The sequence below is a fragment of the Ochotona princeps genome, chromosome 8 (genome assembly GCF_030435755.1).
Source record: "Ochotona princeps isolate mOchPri1 chromosome 8, mOchPri1.hap1, whole genome shotgun sequence".
NCBI lineage: Eukaryota > Metazoa > Chordata > Mammalia > Lagomorpha > Ochotonidae > Ochotona > Ochotona princeps.
The window spans coordinates 43,525,255-43,541,471 of NC_080839.1; the positions used below are offsets into that span (position 1 = coordinate 43,525,255).

Sequence of the window (16,217 nt, forward strand, 5' to 3'; positions counted from 1 at the left end):
AAACCCTGGGGTTCTCCTAAATTCTCCGTGACCAAGCCTGACACCTCTCCATGTGCAATTGTCTTTACTGTGTCCTCAGCTGGCTCGCATCGCAGACAGCAAGGATCACGTGTTTCCTGTGAATGATGGTTTCCAGGCTCTGCAAGGCATCATCCATTCGGTGAGTAGAGTCCCTCACTTCGAGGCTGCCTGCCCAGGTGCTTTCTGCCCCCAGATTACTGGAAACACTCATATTCCTGCTCCCTGAGGTGGTGTTGTTCTGCTTGATAGAACATTGCTGCATATATCTTTATGTCTGCCACGTCCACATCTACCTCCTCTGCCTCTCATGCATTTTTTTTTCATTCTGCTGGACCAATTCTACCTTACAATGGAAAAGTTGAAAATTGAAAGGGACCCTGCCTGGGCTGTGAACCAAACTTCAGGCAGCGTCTTGGTTCTCATACAACACCAACTGTGGGATAGTGTACACTTAGCTGAACTCAGCTCTGCAGATGTGACTGAAGGCAAACTACCTGCAGAACATTTGCAACTGGACCTCAATTGCTTGGCAGCTGGAGACACATTAGACCCAGCTGCTCACTGAAATTTCCTGGAAAGTTTAGGAAAAGTCTGATCCCCAGCCTCTGCTCTGGGTGCTGTTTGGGCTTCAGAAACATTTTCAATCTCCCCAGGTGATTCTGGCTATCAGCAAGAATAGGGCCCCTACCTTCGACCTCTAATCTCAAACACAAGAGCCTCAGAGTTCTATAAGATTTGCTCTGTGCCCTGCTTCTTTTCATGCACACAGATGATTTTCTAGAGTTTTTCTCCCAGATGGTGACCAGGAACCTGATTCCCAGGGCCTCTCTGCTCCATCTTTCATATGCTGGCCAGACACCTGGCCCGACACCTGGCCCAGCTAGAATATTGGATCCTGCTGGTCTTTCAAGCCTCAGCTGGCAGCCCATTGTGCTCACTGCACCAGTAATGATGCCAGAGGGGCTACAGTTTCACCCTTCAGGTTTTGTGACCAGGCAGACAACATGTGGTCATTAGCGGAAGTTTATCACACTCCAGACTTTGGGTCTAGGATGTTAATTCAGAGCCTGGAGGATTCCTGTCTTTCAAGAGGGCTTGGATTCTTGGTATTACCAGTCAGTGACTTGGGACTTGACAGCTTCCCCAGACCACCCCTGGAATGCTCCAGCATGCCTGTGCCTCCCTGATACTCCTCCTTCCAAGGTCTGTGAGGAGCTATAGTGAAGTAGAAAGCAAAGGAGGATGTAAGGGACCTTGGAACCGTTCATCCCAGAGTTTGCTAACCAAGCGCTTACCACTTAGATGCCTGATACTTTCTGTTTTGTAAAAAGGAAGTGATGAGAAGACTAGCATGATAGACTTGTTGGAGGATTACAAGGGTTGTTCATGAAAATCTCAAATACCAGGAAAATTATAGGTGCTCAGACACACCAAGTTTTTTTGCTTCCTGTCCTCAGCATATGAGGAACATTAATGTCAACTTGAATCTACATTAAAGTCACCTGGGAATCATGTTTACAATACCAGTTCCTATTTCCAAGAGCTTCTTGCCATTTAGGATGATTCTAACGAATTTAAACGTCTTTTAAATACACATTTAAAAATAAGTGTCTCCAGTATATTTTTAGAATGCTAATATACATGACCTTAAGTTTTTGGAATTACAAAATGCTATTTCACTTCAGGTTAGGCATTCTTACCTTAAATACGTGCAGGTAACAGTTGTCTTACTCAAGATGTATTGGTTTACAAAGAATAAAGACACATTCAAATGAGGAATGATAGGATGGTATCCAAGCCAACTATGAATTCACAGGTTAGGGATCTCTGGGACCACTGTGGCATGCCTAGTAATAGAGATAACTAGAACCACATATGAAACAACACTCATGGCATGGCTACAGCACTGTGGCATGATATGGCTAAGTTTCCACCTGTGACACTGGCATCTCATATGCGTAGCACTTCAAGTCCTGGCTGCACCACTTCTGATCTAGCTCCATGCTTATAACTTGGGAAATGGCTTATAACTTGGGAAACGGTGGGGAATGACTCAAGTCCTTGAATCCCTGCACCCAGGTGGGAGACCTAGAAGAAGCTCCTGGCTTCAAACTGGCTTCAAACTCAGGTTAGGCCATTATGGCCATTTTGAAGAGTGAACCAGAGGGTGGAAGATCTCTCTCTCTCTCTCTCTCCCTCTCCTATTTGTCTTTTAAACAAAAAAGTAAAGTAAATCTTTTTAAAATTTTTAAAACAAACAACATCCGAAGCAAGGATTTAAGGCTAATCCTGAATCCTTTGAAGCTCAAGGTGCATTATTCTGATCAGGCACTATTGTGAGAAGGTGGGGCAGACCAGGATAACTGAAAAAACAGGAAAGGATGTGGAGTGGCACCAGAGGGATGTGTGACCTCAGCTTCATCTGGAATCTAAAGAGTAAAACAGATTCAGGGGACACTAATAGCAAGATCTAATCATCTAGTGGAAGATAATGGGTAATTGTGTAAGTCATGGGAAAGAAGCCTAGATATTGAATTGAAATTGAAACATTTATAAATTTCAAAGGGGCTTTGACTGAAACCTGTAATAATGGGTATTGTCACTGAAACATTTTTAATATGTAACCAATGTCATTTCAGAAGAGATTCTATTGTGGGTGAGCAGGTGCTCAGGGAAGAGAGTAGAGTCACGCAAAGGTTGCAGCTCAATAAGGAGCTATGTCCCAAGTCCGAGTTTCAGATGCCTGTCTGCCTACCAGGGACAATTATTTTTATCTTTAGCAGTGCGTGTGAGCCTAACATCATCCAACAGTTTAGTCCTTCACAGATAATTCAGATCTTTTTATCCACATAAAGCAGTTTAGTCCCTGAATATTTCACCCTTGTCTCCTTAACCAATCTACACAACTTTATAAAACTTCTCCTCTCCCCAGATGGAAATAACTCCAAAAGAGGTTTTGGAATTTTTAGCAAAACAGTCTTCCAAAAAAGGAAAGAAAATTGATTTTAGACTTGAAACTCCCAACTTTTAGCTGAATGATAACATTCATGTAAGCTTTTGTCTGAGCATCAGGCTGGTGGTATTGGCCCTCGTAGCATTTGCAACCCATGTTGTTAATTGATTTGCTTGGACAGAGACACAAGGACAAGCAGAGCAGGACTCTGCTTTCTCAAATCAGACAGAAATAATTATGGCCCAAAGTGGGCAGCTTCTTAAGAAGTAGATTCATTTCCCCTTTCACATACTGAAATGAAAGCTCTCATTTTTTTCCCATCTGAAATATCAGTCCCAGCTTTTCTCGTGGATGATGTTTTTGTGGCTGGTTATTTTCTCAGGATAAAGTAGGTCTGGGGTTACCTACCCAAAATAAGATGAAACAGCAGCATCTAGGAGGCTCAGAAGATTCTCTATCTGATTTTAAAACCTCCATGAAGGGGCAGGGCAGGTATTTATTCATCCATCAAATACTCATTGAAAACCTTCCACGGCAGGCTCAGATCACTCAGTTGTAAGTTAAGCAGGTGGAAACTCTGTCCTGATGTGGCTTAGAATCTAGTGAGAGAAACATATAAAAAGCAATTAAATAAATATATGCAATTAAAATGGTCAGAAATGTTATTTTTTAAAAGGAAGATAATAATTCCCATGCCTAGAAAACCCACCAAGACTTGCTGAGCATCTCCTCGCCATCAGCTCCTGGGCTCACCATTTCTCAACCACCACCACCACCATCCCTGACAAGAGATTTACTGTCTTCATTGTAGATGAGGAGAATGAGGTACAGGAAGATTGGGTAGATTGTCCCAAGTTCACCTGCTGTTAGTAATGGACTGTGATTTTTTTTTCATCTCATTTATTTGAGAGCCACAGAGTTCCCATCCATTATTTCACTCCCCAAATGCCCACAGGGGCTGGAAGCCGGGCCAGGAAGGAACCAGGAAGGCAATCCAGGTTTCCCACATGGGTGGCAAGCTTCCAATTCCTGGGTTCATCACTACTGCCAGCCAGGGGTCCACATTAGCAGGGAACTGGAATCAGGAATGGAACCCAAGGACAGAGCCCAGAGATGCCAGTGTGGCATTGGCCATCTTAGCTGCTGGGCTCAATACCCACTTTCTGGAATGGGAAACTTGAATCCTGGCTGCAGGAATGCCACATTTCTCATGACACTTAGCTGTGAATGCCTGAGAAAATGGACAGTCATTGTAGGACTGCTGGAAGCTGGTTATCTTGGAGGTAACCATCAAGTTGGATAGCACATTATATCCTCAGACCTTGCTTCGGTTTTTTCCCCACTCCTCATTGAAGGTCAGACTTATACAATGTGCTACTTTTCCAAGTGCTCACGCTTGTTTTCCTCTTTAACCCCTCAAGAAAAGGAACGAGGGGGGGGGGGGAACAGAAGAAAATCCACTGTGGTGAACTTATCAGGGCACCAGATAGGCTCCCTTTGTCCCATTTAATATTATCCCAATTGAAAAATCATAACAATCCTGTGAATTAAATATTCTTAGCCTCATGTTACAGATGAAGCAGCTGAAGCTCAGATAACCTGCCCAACAGCAAGCATTTCTAAAGAGGAAAAGTAGAGTGGGACTCCAGTCCCATGATTCCAGATGCTGTTTCCTTAGGAAGGTAAAAATGATGACACGAGCATTTAGAGAACTGGTACGGTGCAAACCATTTAAAATGGCAAGTGCTGTTTGATATAGATATTATCACTCCGTCTGTGGAAGTCGATACTGTAATATCAGAGGGATTTGTTAACTTGCTCAAAGCCACACGGTGAGTAGAGATCTCCAAAAGACGTAGGTCTGTCACTAATACCCATCGCCAGCCGCTACCCAATGATACAGATGGACCAGGAAGCAGCTCCACTTCCAAGAGGAAAGCACTGAGCACAGAGTCATGAAACAGTGTGGCACAGTTCTTGTGGGTACAGCACAAGCAAGATCAGAATCCGTGGAGCCAGAGAGGCAAGGGAGGCTCCTTGCCTTTTACTGTTGAATGGAGAGCACATCCCAATCCCTCAGTTCTTAGCCAGCGGTTCAGGGCCATCCTCTCAAGGAGCTGGCAACTTGACATTAAGACTTTGCAGACCACCAGTTGAGTATTTCTGCTAAGTTCTTATTTCTACTCCACGCATGAAGAAACTCAACAAAATTGTCCATAATTCCAGGAGGCTGTAAAGGTTGCAGAAATCATGTTCAGGCTGAATGAGACCTTTGGACCACGGCAGCATTCCTATTTGCTTTTGCCGACAACAGTGATAAAATTAAAAGGGAAAATGTGGATGATTGGAAGATTGTAGTCCTTTAAGCCAGAAAAACTGTAAAGGAAGAAGCTATTCCCTTGCCTTCTCTTCTTGTGGCTTCTTGAGGGAATTTCCACTGACCACAGCTGGGCAAAGTAGCACCAGCCAGCAAACAGGAAAAAGAAGTAAAGGCCCAGCAGACCCCTGGGTCTTGGCCTTTTGAAAAGCGCTGCAGACAGTGAAACAGAAAGTTGCAGGAAAACTGCGTTCAAATGGCTCTGGCATGGGTCAGCAGCTTTCAGTCCCAATCCTTGACCTGATTAGAGCAATGCTTTCTTCCCACACTGCCCCCACTGCAAGTATCTTTTGAGGGCAGTGCATGGAACCTTGAGCACTGCTGCTGAGGAGGAGCTGCTTCTTGCCCCCAAGTCATCTCCATTTAGCAGCATTTCTCTAGAATAAATATTTAAGCCTGTGTTGTGCTTCTGATTAGTGTCAGGGTGAGTCAGCACAGAGAGCTTTCTGCATATCTGATCAACAATATACAAGCACTTAAACAAACCCAGCAATGTTTGCAAGGATTTCTTACAAGCTTGGGCATGAGCATCCTCCTTGTTATTAGGGAAACTATAAGTTCGGCAAATTTAAGGAATAAATTTATCCCATGGTATATATGCAAACAAATTTATTTTCTGTATGAAAACTAGATCCTGTGCTGATTTCTCCCTTTCCATCAAGGGGAAAAGGAAGAAATGTATTCTGCTTATCTGGCCCCAGCTCCAGCAAAACTATCACTAAAGACAGCATCTGTCTTCCATGCTTCCCTCCCATCCACTCTGCCAAAAGACCCGGCTGGGAGCTACTATAGGGGACCCTCCAGTCCATGTGCCCTGCCTGTGCTCCTGGGAATTGCTGGACTTCAGTGAATTAATCCTCAGTCCAGGACCAGCAGATGGGACGGCACTCTTCAGCTACAACGGGCCTTCTCTGAAATTAAACTCCGTTGTTGTCAGTAGAAACCTTTCTTCTCCCTTGCCCCATCTGAATCCTTCTCTAAAGAGCCTGCCCTAGTCTCTGCTCCACCAGGAATTCTCGCACCCATGAACTCCAATGGATTCCATTGTTGGAACCACTTTCCTAGCCCTAGGTCTTTTCCTTGTTCTCTGCCCTTCCTTCCTGTGATATACAAAGTCACACAATTGCAGATGCTGCCCCACGTGCCGTCCTTCCCGTGGCACCCCAGCACTGGGCTTTGCACATTTATTAATTTTAAGACATGCATGAATTTACAGCATTCATGATCCCTGGAAGACCTGCACAGCACAGCCAGTAAGCAGTTGTGTGGGTCTGTTTCTTGTGAGTCCCTCAGTTTTCCTTCCCCCACCCTAGCCCTCTCCTCCAAGATTGCATCTGTATGAGATGGCATTTGGAGCTCCAATCACATTAGCAGGCCTGGATACAAAACATAAATACAATCAATTGTAGTTTCTGTAGTGAACAGTGTTTTGGTTTTTCTAAGGAAGTCATTTACCTCGGCAGTCATTAATTAGTCTCAGACATTGCAGACTGTGAGGCCAGTCATTTCTCCGAAATTGTTATTTCTATGAAGCTTATTAAAAGTCTTGGACGTTAACAAAAATTCCCATAGCTTGAAGAGTTAGCTGTAAAGATTGAATGGGACAGACAGATTGGGCTAATCTCCAGGTCCCTCCCACTCTGCTTGCAGCTCCTCCTGGATCTAGGAATCTGGTGGGCCCCATTGTAAAAGGAAGAGCAGAAGGTCTGTGCAAAGTCAGCTCCCAGAGAAGGCCACTCGTTTTACTGAATCAGCACATTTTAGAGTCCACAGCCATCTGAGCTTTCCTGCACAAAACAAGACGGAAGAGTGCTTCAGTCAGAGGAGAAAATGAATGTCTTCCCTCCTAGGATCTTACTGCCCTACACTCTTTAAGGCCAGCGTCTCGGCGTGTGAAATGCAGGAAAAGGGTGGCACTGATTTAAACAAGCTGGGTACACTCTCGCAGACAAAACACAAAGCGTACCAATTATTCACTTATTTACCCAGGAAATATTTACTTAATGCTTATTATGTGCCAAATTAGGCACTGTAGACATAGTAGTGGATAAAAACAATTCTAGTCCTTGCTTTTATAGAGTTTATTACCTAATGAAATAATGACAAAGCAATCAAACATATATGTAATTACAAAATTACAAGCTATGATAAGTCCTCTGAAGAACAGTAGTTTATACTAGGATCTAATGGATACAGAGCTGTACCCAGGATCACATTACCAGGGTTTTGGTGGTAGAGTTCATATTGAATTTGGAGAATGACATAAAGCAAGGGTAAGGAAAACTGCCAGAGTTCTGTCTTAGAAAATGGCACAAAATTGGCCAATAGATAGTTAACTACCCTTGGTCCTGCCTGCTGCAAGTTAGGTATCTTAAAACCAGATGTGCCAATCACAACAAATAATACTCTATGGAATGTGCTATGAAATACGTGTGGAAGCAAAATGTCCTTATCCCATGAGTGGATGAAAGAGGCTGCCCATTATTAACACAGAAAATCCTCCCAAAGGGAATGTTCAGTAAATAAAGATTGGTTGCTTATTGGAGAATGAGGAAGGGCAATTATAGGAAAGAAAAATAAGTTGCTGGGGATAGGGAGGGTTCCTCATAGCTCTGGAAATATTCAGTTATTTAATATTTTTCAAAGAATCTCTGTATCAGCTGAGGACTTTGTGAAAAGAACTATAGGCCTTTAGATTCTGAAAAAGTAGACTCTAATATACAACTTTGACTGGTCCACGGAGGAGTTCACATTAAATATATTAAAGAGCTCTTGTAACTTGGCAAAGTCATTTCACATCTGCTGCTTCTCCTACTCCCCCAATCTGATGAGGTATGCAAAAGTAATCTCACCACTAACACATTGCATTTATTTAGTTCTTTATGGATTTCAAGAATGCTTTCCCATCTGTTTTCTCTTTGAAATCTACCCGAAAGTTTTCAGGGAAATAGTATTAGCCTTGGTTCAGTTTTTGTTTTTGTTTTGTTTTGTTTTTTGTTTTGTTTTGTTTTCAGCAAATCTGAGTAAGCATGAATCCAGCAGTGGATGATAGAATAGTCAAATATGCTCGTGTGAACTGTGGTCCTGCCAGAGAATAGCAGTAGTAGTAATAGCGATGGAAAAAGCAGAAGTAACAGCTATTGGTCAAATACTTTAGACACTCTGATGCTATGGTTGTGCAAAACCATTTCCTGGTGCTTTGCACATGCTGGCTGGTGGCCCAAGAGTCATCAGTTATCAACTAACTGGTCAATCACTTTTATCTAGTTCTGTCAGTTTTTCTGTTTCACTCTCTCTCCCTCACTTTCAAATCCAATATGAGTTTTATCAACCAACTCCCATTGATTACACAAACAAAATAGCTCCACAATCATGTCTTTCTCGTTTAGCCATCATACATCCTGTTTTTCTTTCTTTTCTTTCTTCTTTTCTTTTCTTCCTTTCTTTTCTTTCTTTTCTTTCTTTCTTTCAAAGCAAGATAGGCATATTGAGCTTCCATCTACTGATTCACTTCCCAAATGTCTGGGACCAGGGCCAAGAGCTGGAACTCAATCCAGATCTCTCCCATGGGAGACAGGAACTTAGTTATTCAAACTATGACCTGTCTTTCAGGATCTGCTTTAGTAGTAATCTGGAATCAGGAGTCAGAGTTGGGCATTAACCCAGGTACTCTGATATGGGACACAAGCCATCTTACTGGATCTCAGCTGGTTGAATGAACACCCATGCTGCACAGCCCTTTGAAGTCAGTATTTTTCTTAATCCATTTTACAGAGATTGGCAGCTTAATAAAATGGCCACATGGCCAGTTAATGATAAGGCTGGAACCTGGACATGAATCCAGAGCCCACCTCTATCTTGGCTGCCTCCAGAGCTAAAGTTCTTGATAACAATGGTTCACTTTAGGATTCCCCTACCTGTGTGGTATCATTAAATCTTCCCAACACAACAGCTTTATGGTAGTTTTTGGGGTAGCATTGCTTCACCTTTACAAAGGAGAAAACAGACTTTGAGAGTTCTTAGGAAACTTGCCAAAGGCCACACTGGTCACCAGTGAGTTGACCCATGCAATTGAATTTCTGGATTCCAAGCTATTATTCAGCTTATTAAACTGTTTCCCAAAATTAACATTCAGAAAAGTTGAACTCGTTAGGGAGCACAGGTCATGTAAAGACAGGCCCAGCACCAAGACCTTTCCTCACATGGGGATTATGAAGTGTGTATTGGTCTTAGCTTGTCTGCTTTATGGACCAGTGATACCTTCACCTCCAAGTCTTGCACTTCTGACAACTCCAATCCAGCACGAGTCTCTGCCACTCTGCCTAGTGATTTCCCTTCTGTAGTTCCCCATGGCAGTGTCTGTGCCTTTTCCATGGCTGCTCCCACCAATGTGGAGGGAGGGATGCTCTGCCTGCCCACCTGCAGCCAGTCTGCAATCCCTAAGCTAATCTGCTGTCTGTTGCTGTTCAGACAGACTGATGACTGTGTAGTCTGGCTTACTGGTAATCATGGGAACCCCCCAAATCCACCCAGAGCTATTGTGACTTCCTACCTTTTGAAACCAGACATTTCAATGAATAGAAGCTGCAGTTCCAGAAAAATCTTACCCATTCCCCCCGCCTCCGATAAATTTTACTCTATTGGCTGTTAGACATCCCTTCCAGATGTTTCAAGTTAAGATTGGGAAAGTTGTGTTTTTTTCTGGATTGAATCACATCGTTTGGCTGACTTGTGTTGGCCCTTCATACACTCCTTAGATTTATCAAGTAATTGCAGACACTTTGAAAAAATAATGCAGCATGTGGTTATTATGATAGATGCTGTTAGTGTGCCTTTGTGGTCAAGGATTCATGGTTGCTCCTTGACTGATCACTAGTTAAGTGGTAGATGAGGTTCAGAAATGTCAATTCAAACTCTAGAATTTACATGGCTGGAAATCTCATCTATGTGATGTGAGCAATGGAGAGAGGATAGATCCATTAGCTCCATTTTTCTCTTTGAACTGTTTTGAAATTTTTGGTTGTGGAAGATGAAATGATTTATCAACTCTCAAGTGCCAGGGAAAAGGAAAACATTAAAAAAGAAAACTTCACGTGGCTCCCATGAGACTATTTGATAAGGATCTCTCCCAGGGTTAATTTTCTTCACTTGTGACCTGTTCGGACATGAGACATGTTGAAGGGATGGTTTTCTTCCTCAATGACGGCAGCCCCTGGCTGAAGTGACGGAGAGGAAGGAAGAGCTACATAGCTAGTAACCTAGGGGAGAGAGGACAGTCGTCACTCTTCAGGCAGGGCTGTGGTGTGAATCGAGCACCAAAATCCCAGCAAGCCCCAGGCCAGAGATGTGTTGATACCTGCAAAAGAGACCAAAAGACTGTATAGACCACAGGGAAAGAGAGGGTAGAGAAGCCAGCAAGAAAACACAGGACCCAAAATATGTCCTTGAGGCCTCTGATGCCAAATCTAAATGGCAGTGAAGAGACAGCCACACCTGTAATCCGGGCAGAGGAGGGGAGGGTTGGAGGAAGTGGTAAGTCAGAGACCCAGTGAAACAAGGAAAGGACTGAAGGAACAAACTGCTTCCAACTGCAGAATCTGAAGAAGGCTGGAAGCAAACAGAAGAAGCAAACGTGAAAATGTCACGAAATTATACAGAGTAAAGGGAAAGTCACTGAAAAAGCTAAAGTCGAGGATTACCCAAGAAAGTAATGGTGGTTTTTGTGACTTTCAGGTATATGGAGTTGCCTATACATGGTTGTCAGGGATCTGGTTTGAACAGGTTCAAATGTTTTATCATCTGTGCATTAGATAAAGATGTTAAGCATTTGCTCATTTCCTTTCCCAATGCTTCTCCGTAAGGATGTCCAGCTTTCCCTCCAGAATGGGTAAATATTATCTCTTCTGAGAAACAAGTGTGCTTTCATTTCACAGATTTCATTCCACGGATTGAAAAACCTTTAAATATTGTCAATCCTTTCTACTTGCTACTGGAAACCTTAGAATCAAATCCACCCATATTCCCTCACAGGGTGCTTTTTCCTTTGCTATTCTCTCTCTTTGCATCGTCTTACTCGATTTTCTCTTTAATTCATTCCCCTCATCCTGGTAATTCATCGTCTCATCTATTTGACTATATTATCTGGGGTACATATTACTAAGTGGAACACAGAAGCTTGCATAAAGAAATATATCAGTGTAAATTCATGGATATTTCCAATATTAAAGATGGAGTCTTTTTTCCTCTTTACAGACTCTAGATTGTATAATTGTACCACTAGTTTCCTTAACAAATGCCCTTGTCATAAATAGATAAATGATCTTCTTCAGCACTGTGAGCCATTTCAACTTCTGAATTAATTAAAGAAGGCCCAAATAAAGCTGCTACCTTGGGATGATAAATTAAGTCACCTATACATGACTCATTTGCAGAGAAGGGAGCATTTCCATTTAAGGATTCAGGGGCTCCTTCTGAAGAATGAAGCACAGCAAGCAACCTTCACAGTCTTTCCCCACAACATTTTCCCAGGGGCATTCTAACAAAAAGGAACCCCAAGTAACATGCACAACACATATGGAGAGTCTCAATCCTCTCTCCAACTGTACCTATTAGCACTCTACTTCCACTTTTCAGAGCTCCACTTGTTCCAGCTAAGGTCTGTCTTTTCCTACTTTCTCACTTGTACTCATGCCAATCCCCACCTAAACCCTAACCCTCTTTGACCCATTCCCCCCATTTGAGATCCACCCTCATCTCCCACCTCTTCATGGAAGCCCTTTGCAGTACACCTGCCCCAGCAGGCTCCCCCAAGGACTCCAGGGCTCATATCTGCTCCTTTATCCCCATCTCTATCACGTAGGACTGACCACTGTCGTCTATCATTTTATCTATCATTTGCTGCAATCCTAAATTAAGCCTCTGTGAAACTACAGACTGGCATATCTTGGGGCTAATAAATATATGCCAAAGAACACCTGATGTCCATGAAATTGTCCGTTTCTATACTGATAAAATTATAACTCCTTAAGAAGGACTATACCATTGTAACAATATGGTGAAAACCAGTAGGGAGGTGAGAATTAGGGGAGTGGAGAATCCCAGACTCTACAGAATTGTTCCATAAAATTCAATATTTAAAATAAAAATAAAAATGGAGAAATTGCCTGTTTTTAATTTTCAGTAGCTAAAAGCGAAAGCAAAACTCTTAACAAAATAAACTGTGCATTGACTTTCTTACTCCCTCTCCTTCTAGATTTTGAAGAAGTCCTGCATTGAAATTCTTGCAGCAGAGCCATCAACCATATGTGCAGGAGGTAATCTGCCATTAAAAGCTAATAGAGTTTCATAGAATTGATGATTTTTAGGTTCAAGTTGCATTTTTACTTCTTTGGAGGAAGGGTCGGGGAGATAGGAGTAGTTGGGGTGGGAGAATAGAAACTGCTAAGTAACAGGATCTCAATGCTAAGACTTTGCTAGATGCTTGTGAAGTGAGCAACCTTAATTGCATGTCACTTGGGACCATCTCTGGGCTTGTACGCTTTCAGTAGAATAAATGTGCGGAATATTTAGACTAACTACATCCTTATACTGTATGTGTGACTAGAATACATTTTTATAGATCCTTAATTTAAAGCAATTAGAAAATGAGAGAGGAGTTCCTTAATTGCATAATTAACCATTCATGAAGAAATGCTGATTCTTCATTTAGCAATCCTGCTACATCTATTCCAACCTTGTAATGTACCAAAAAGTTTAACAGCAAGCATTGCAGTTTCTGTTAATTCACATACATGATTCTGTTCCACTCCTATAATCTCTTGATGAAGAAATCTTACTTCTCTCCACTTCCCATTGTGAAGCAGAGTACCTGACATTTGTAGGTGGCGAGTAAATGTTAGCTGAATGTCTTGACTCAGGCAGTTAAAGAGTAATGCCACTGTTGTTTATTTGATCATTATTATCTCCTTTATACTAACCATAAGAGGTTAATGCCATTTTGAGCTATGTAGTTAAAACGAAGCATAATTAGAAAGTTAAGCAGAACGAGACCAAAATAAAAATACTGGCTAATGGAAATTGCCTTTCTAAGTAAACCTGGACTCAGAGTGAACTAAAATCTCCCTTAAATCTCATTAAGTTGTTTGAGGTAATAAAACAACCACGTGTATCAATCGAATGAATACAACACAGAAATATCAGAGTCCACAAGACATGAGACTAGAAAATTTATAGGTTTTACAGTTGAATGCTAAATGAAAAAGAAATGAATTAAAACTAAGTAAAACTGCATTCGGGTTTCTCAGTGAAATGGTAGGGGATGGCCGTGACTTAACTTGCTGTACCTTAACACTGGCCCCAAGATGTTTCTTTTAAAAATGAAAGAGGATACAAGGGAAAAAGCAGAAAATGCATTGGTAAATTTAAACAAGTTACAGTAATTCAACTGATGAATTGTTTCAATGGCTGTTTCTTTGGTACAGCCAATTAAGTAGGCGAATCTCTGATAAATCCAATCTAAGAGATCCTTCTTCAGCTAGTTTTAAAATATCAGGTTTACATGCACATTTTATGTCTTACTTTTTTTAATCAACAATACTTTTGTATCAGAGTAAGCTATCCTATTTATTTTCTTTGTTTCATATAATGAAAAAAGTAATACAAGACACAATGACGGAAGCTAGCTCTAGGTTTTGAAAAAGGCAAACTCTACCCCCACCCTTAATTAGAATCAGAAGGTTTAAAACATGCTGATGACAGAGTGAAAGTATTAAGAAGAAAATGAAACATCCAAAAGAAATTTATACATCAGAAATTCTCCCATGGATTTTCATGAAATACTGTTGGGAACGATTCCCTGGAGTGAATGTAACTTCTATTATGTGTGGGAGTCCATTTTGCTGTCCATGTCCTTGAGGGCATTAGACTCATGATGCTAAAATCATCATATCTAGGTGAGAAAAGTGTACCTATATAAAGATACATATATCCCCATCAAAAGATTGGGGAGGTTATTGGTATCCATCAGGGCATCTGCAAAATGATTCACGGTGTGTGCAGGGGGAAAAAGTAAACTAGAATATAATCAGTTGTTCACACTTCTGAAATGTGGAACCAAGCACCAGCACTCAGTTCGCTCCCGTTGTGCTCTGTGAGTTATTTCCCTTCCTCAGCCTGCCAGAGACTATCCTACTGTGAATCCCTGCCCAGCCTGTCCTGGCAATTGGATCTCCTGAGATTGTGATCTCAGCTGGCTCTCACTATCAGCTCAACAGCAGCAGTGGTTCTGACAGTACACTGAGCTGAGAGAGGCAGCAAAACCATGCCCCCTGTGGACAGTAAAATCCCAATCCAACTGTAGCCTTTGCATAATGTGCTGAAAATAACCAGGTAAAATTTAAGGAGAAAAACACAAAGTATTGGATTGAAGTTCAAACAGCCAGTTTCACCTGCAAGCAGGTTTAAGGAAGCCTTAATAGAACATGTAGGACCAGGGGTGGACGCAAGAAAACACAAGGATAATGACAAAAACGAGTATTTGATGTACCAGTTAAGTCACCACTTGAGACAGCTGCATCCCATGTCAGACAACTTGGGTTCCAGCCCCTGCTCTGCTTCCAAACCAGCTCGCTACTAATGCATATCCTGGGGGAGGGGGGAACAGATACACAATCTTAATGTGCATCAGTACACCCAGTGTTCAGGTCAAAGAGCCCATAATCCTATGAGTCCATGATCAGATAGTATCCCCACATGTTAAGAGTGGCATTGACAAAAGCATATCCATGGAAAAGGTATTGAATCTGAAAAAAAAATATTAACGTTCACTCATATTCATCTCCCTCTCTACCCCTACTCCTGCCTTCCTTGCTCTTTTCCCTTTTTTTGTTCTATCATTTTTTTCTTCCTTATTTCCTTCTAGAGAGTGTCTTCTATGTGCCAAGCATCATGATAAGACATGAGTACAGAAATGAGAGGCTCTATGAAACTTCCAGTTTATCCTGAGAGATGGTCATGTGCTCCAATAAATTTTAAAACCATGCATCAAGGACTGCAGCAGAGGGTTGCTCAAAGAGCAGCGAGGGCAATAAATGGGAAAAGACTGAAGGAAGCAGAAATGTACACAAGAATTGACATGTCCACAGGAGCGTCTTCTAATATTAGAAGGATTAGAAGGATCATACAGAAAGAAATGACTAAGCTTATTATGCATGGTTTCAGGTGATCACTATGAAGAAGTTGGGGAGAATTCAAGGAGACTGATTTTAGGTGAACGCATACGACATTCATAATAGTGCTGTTTAAAAATGGAATGTGTGATCTGAAGTCTCCATCCTAGAATTACATGAGCAATGGCAGAATGAACATGTGCTACCTAGAGAAAAATCTCCTTTAGGTCTCCTCTACAACTTTATGTTTCTAAAAACTTCATTTAGTGTGGGCACCAATGACAGATTTTTTTAACAACTAAACAAACAAGTTCTCCTGGGATTATTTTGTATTTTGATGAGAAATCTCAATGGAGAAACAGCAGAAAAATTGAATTGGCTCTGGTTAAAAACAATCGCAGTCAATGCCACAGATGAAACCATCTGGGAAGGGGAAGAACTCATGCACTTTCAGAAATTATGAATTGCCAGCCTATAATCCCTATCTAGTTTTTTTGAATATATATTCACAGTGCATTTTTTAAAGTTGAGTTTGTTGCTGGTGTTGAAAATCTGAGTTCATGTAAAAATTAACATTTTCATTTTGTCTTAAAAAAAAGGATCAATACTGTTGGAGACCAAATGGCCTGCCTTTAAAATAATTATGTACCTTTTCCAGTTCAAAATACTGCCCACTCTCCTCCTATCATTCCAATATCCA

At 41.6% G+C, this 16,217-nt stretch overlaps 1 protein-coding gene across 1 annotated transcript in view; it reads left to right on the forward strand.

Annotated features, from left to right (window-relative positions):
• Nucleotides 1–16,217, forward strand: part of ANTXR1 (ANTXR cell adhesion molecule 1) — a 194,909-nt gene that overhangs the window by 51,543 nt on the left and 127,149 nt on the right. The window contains exons 8-9 of the mRNA XM_058667911.1: nt 80–160; nt 12,604–12,664. Of these exons, the coding sequence (XP_058523894.1) occupies nt 80–160; nt 12,604–12,664 (142 nt within the window). The remainder of the gene's footprint in view (nt 1–79; nt 161–12,603; nt 12,665–16,217) is intronic.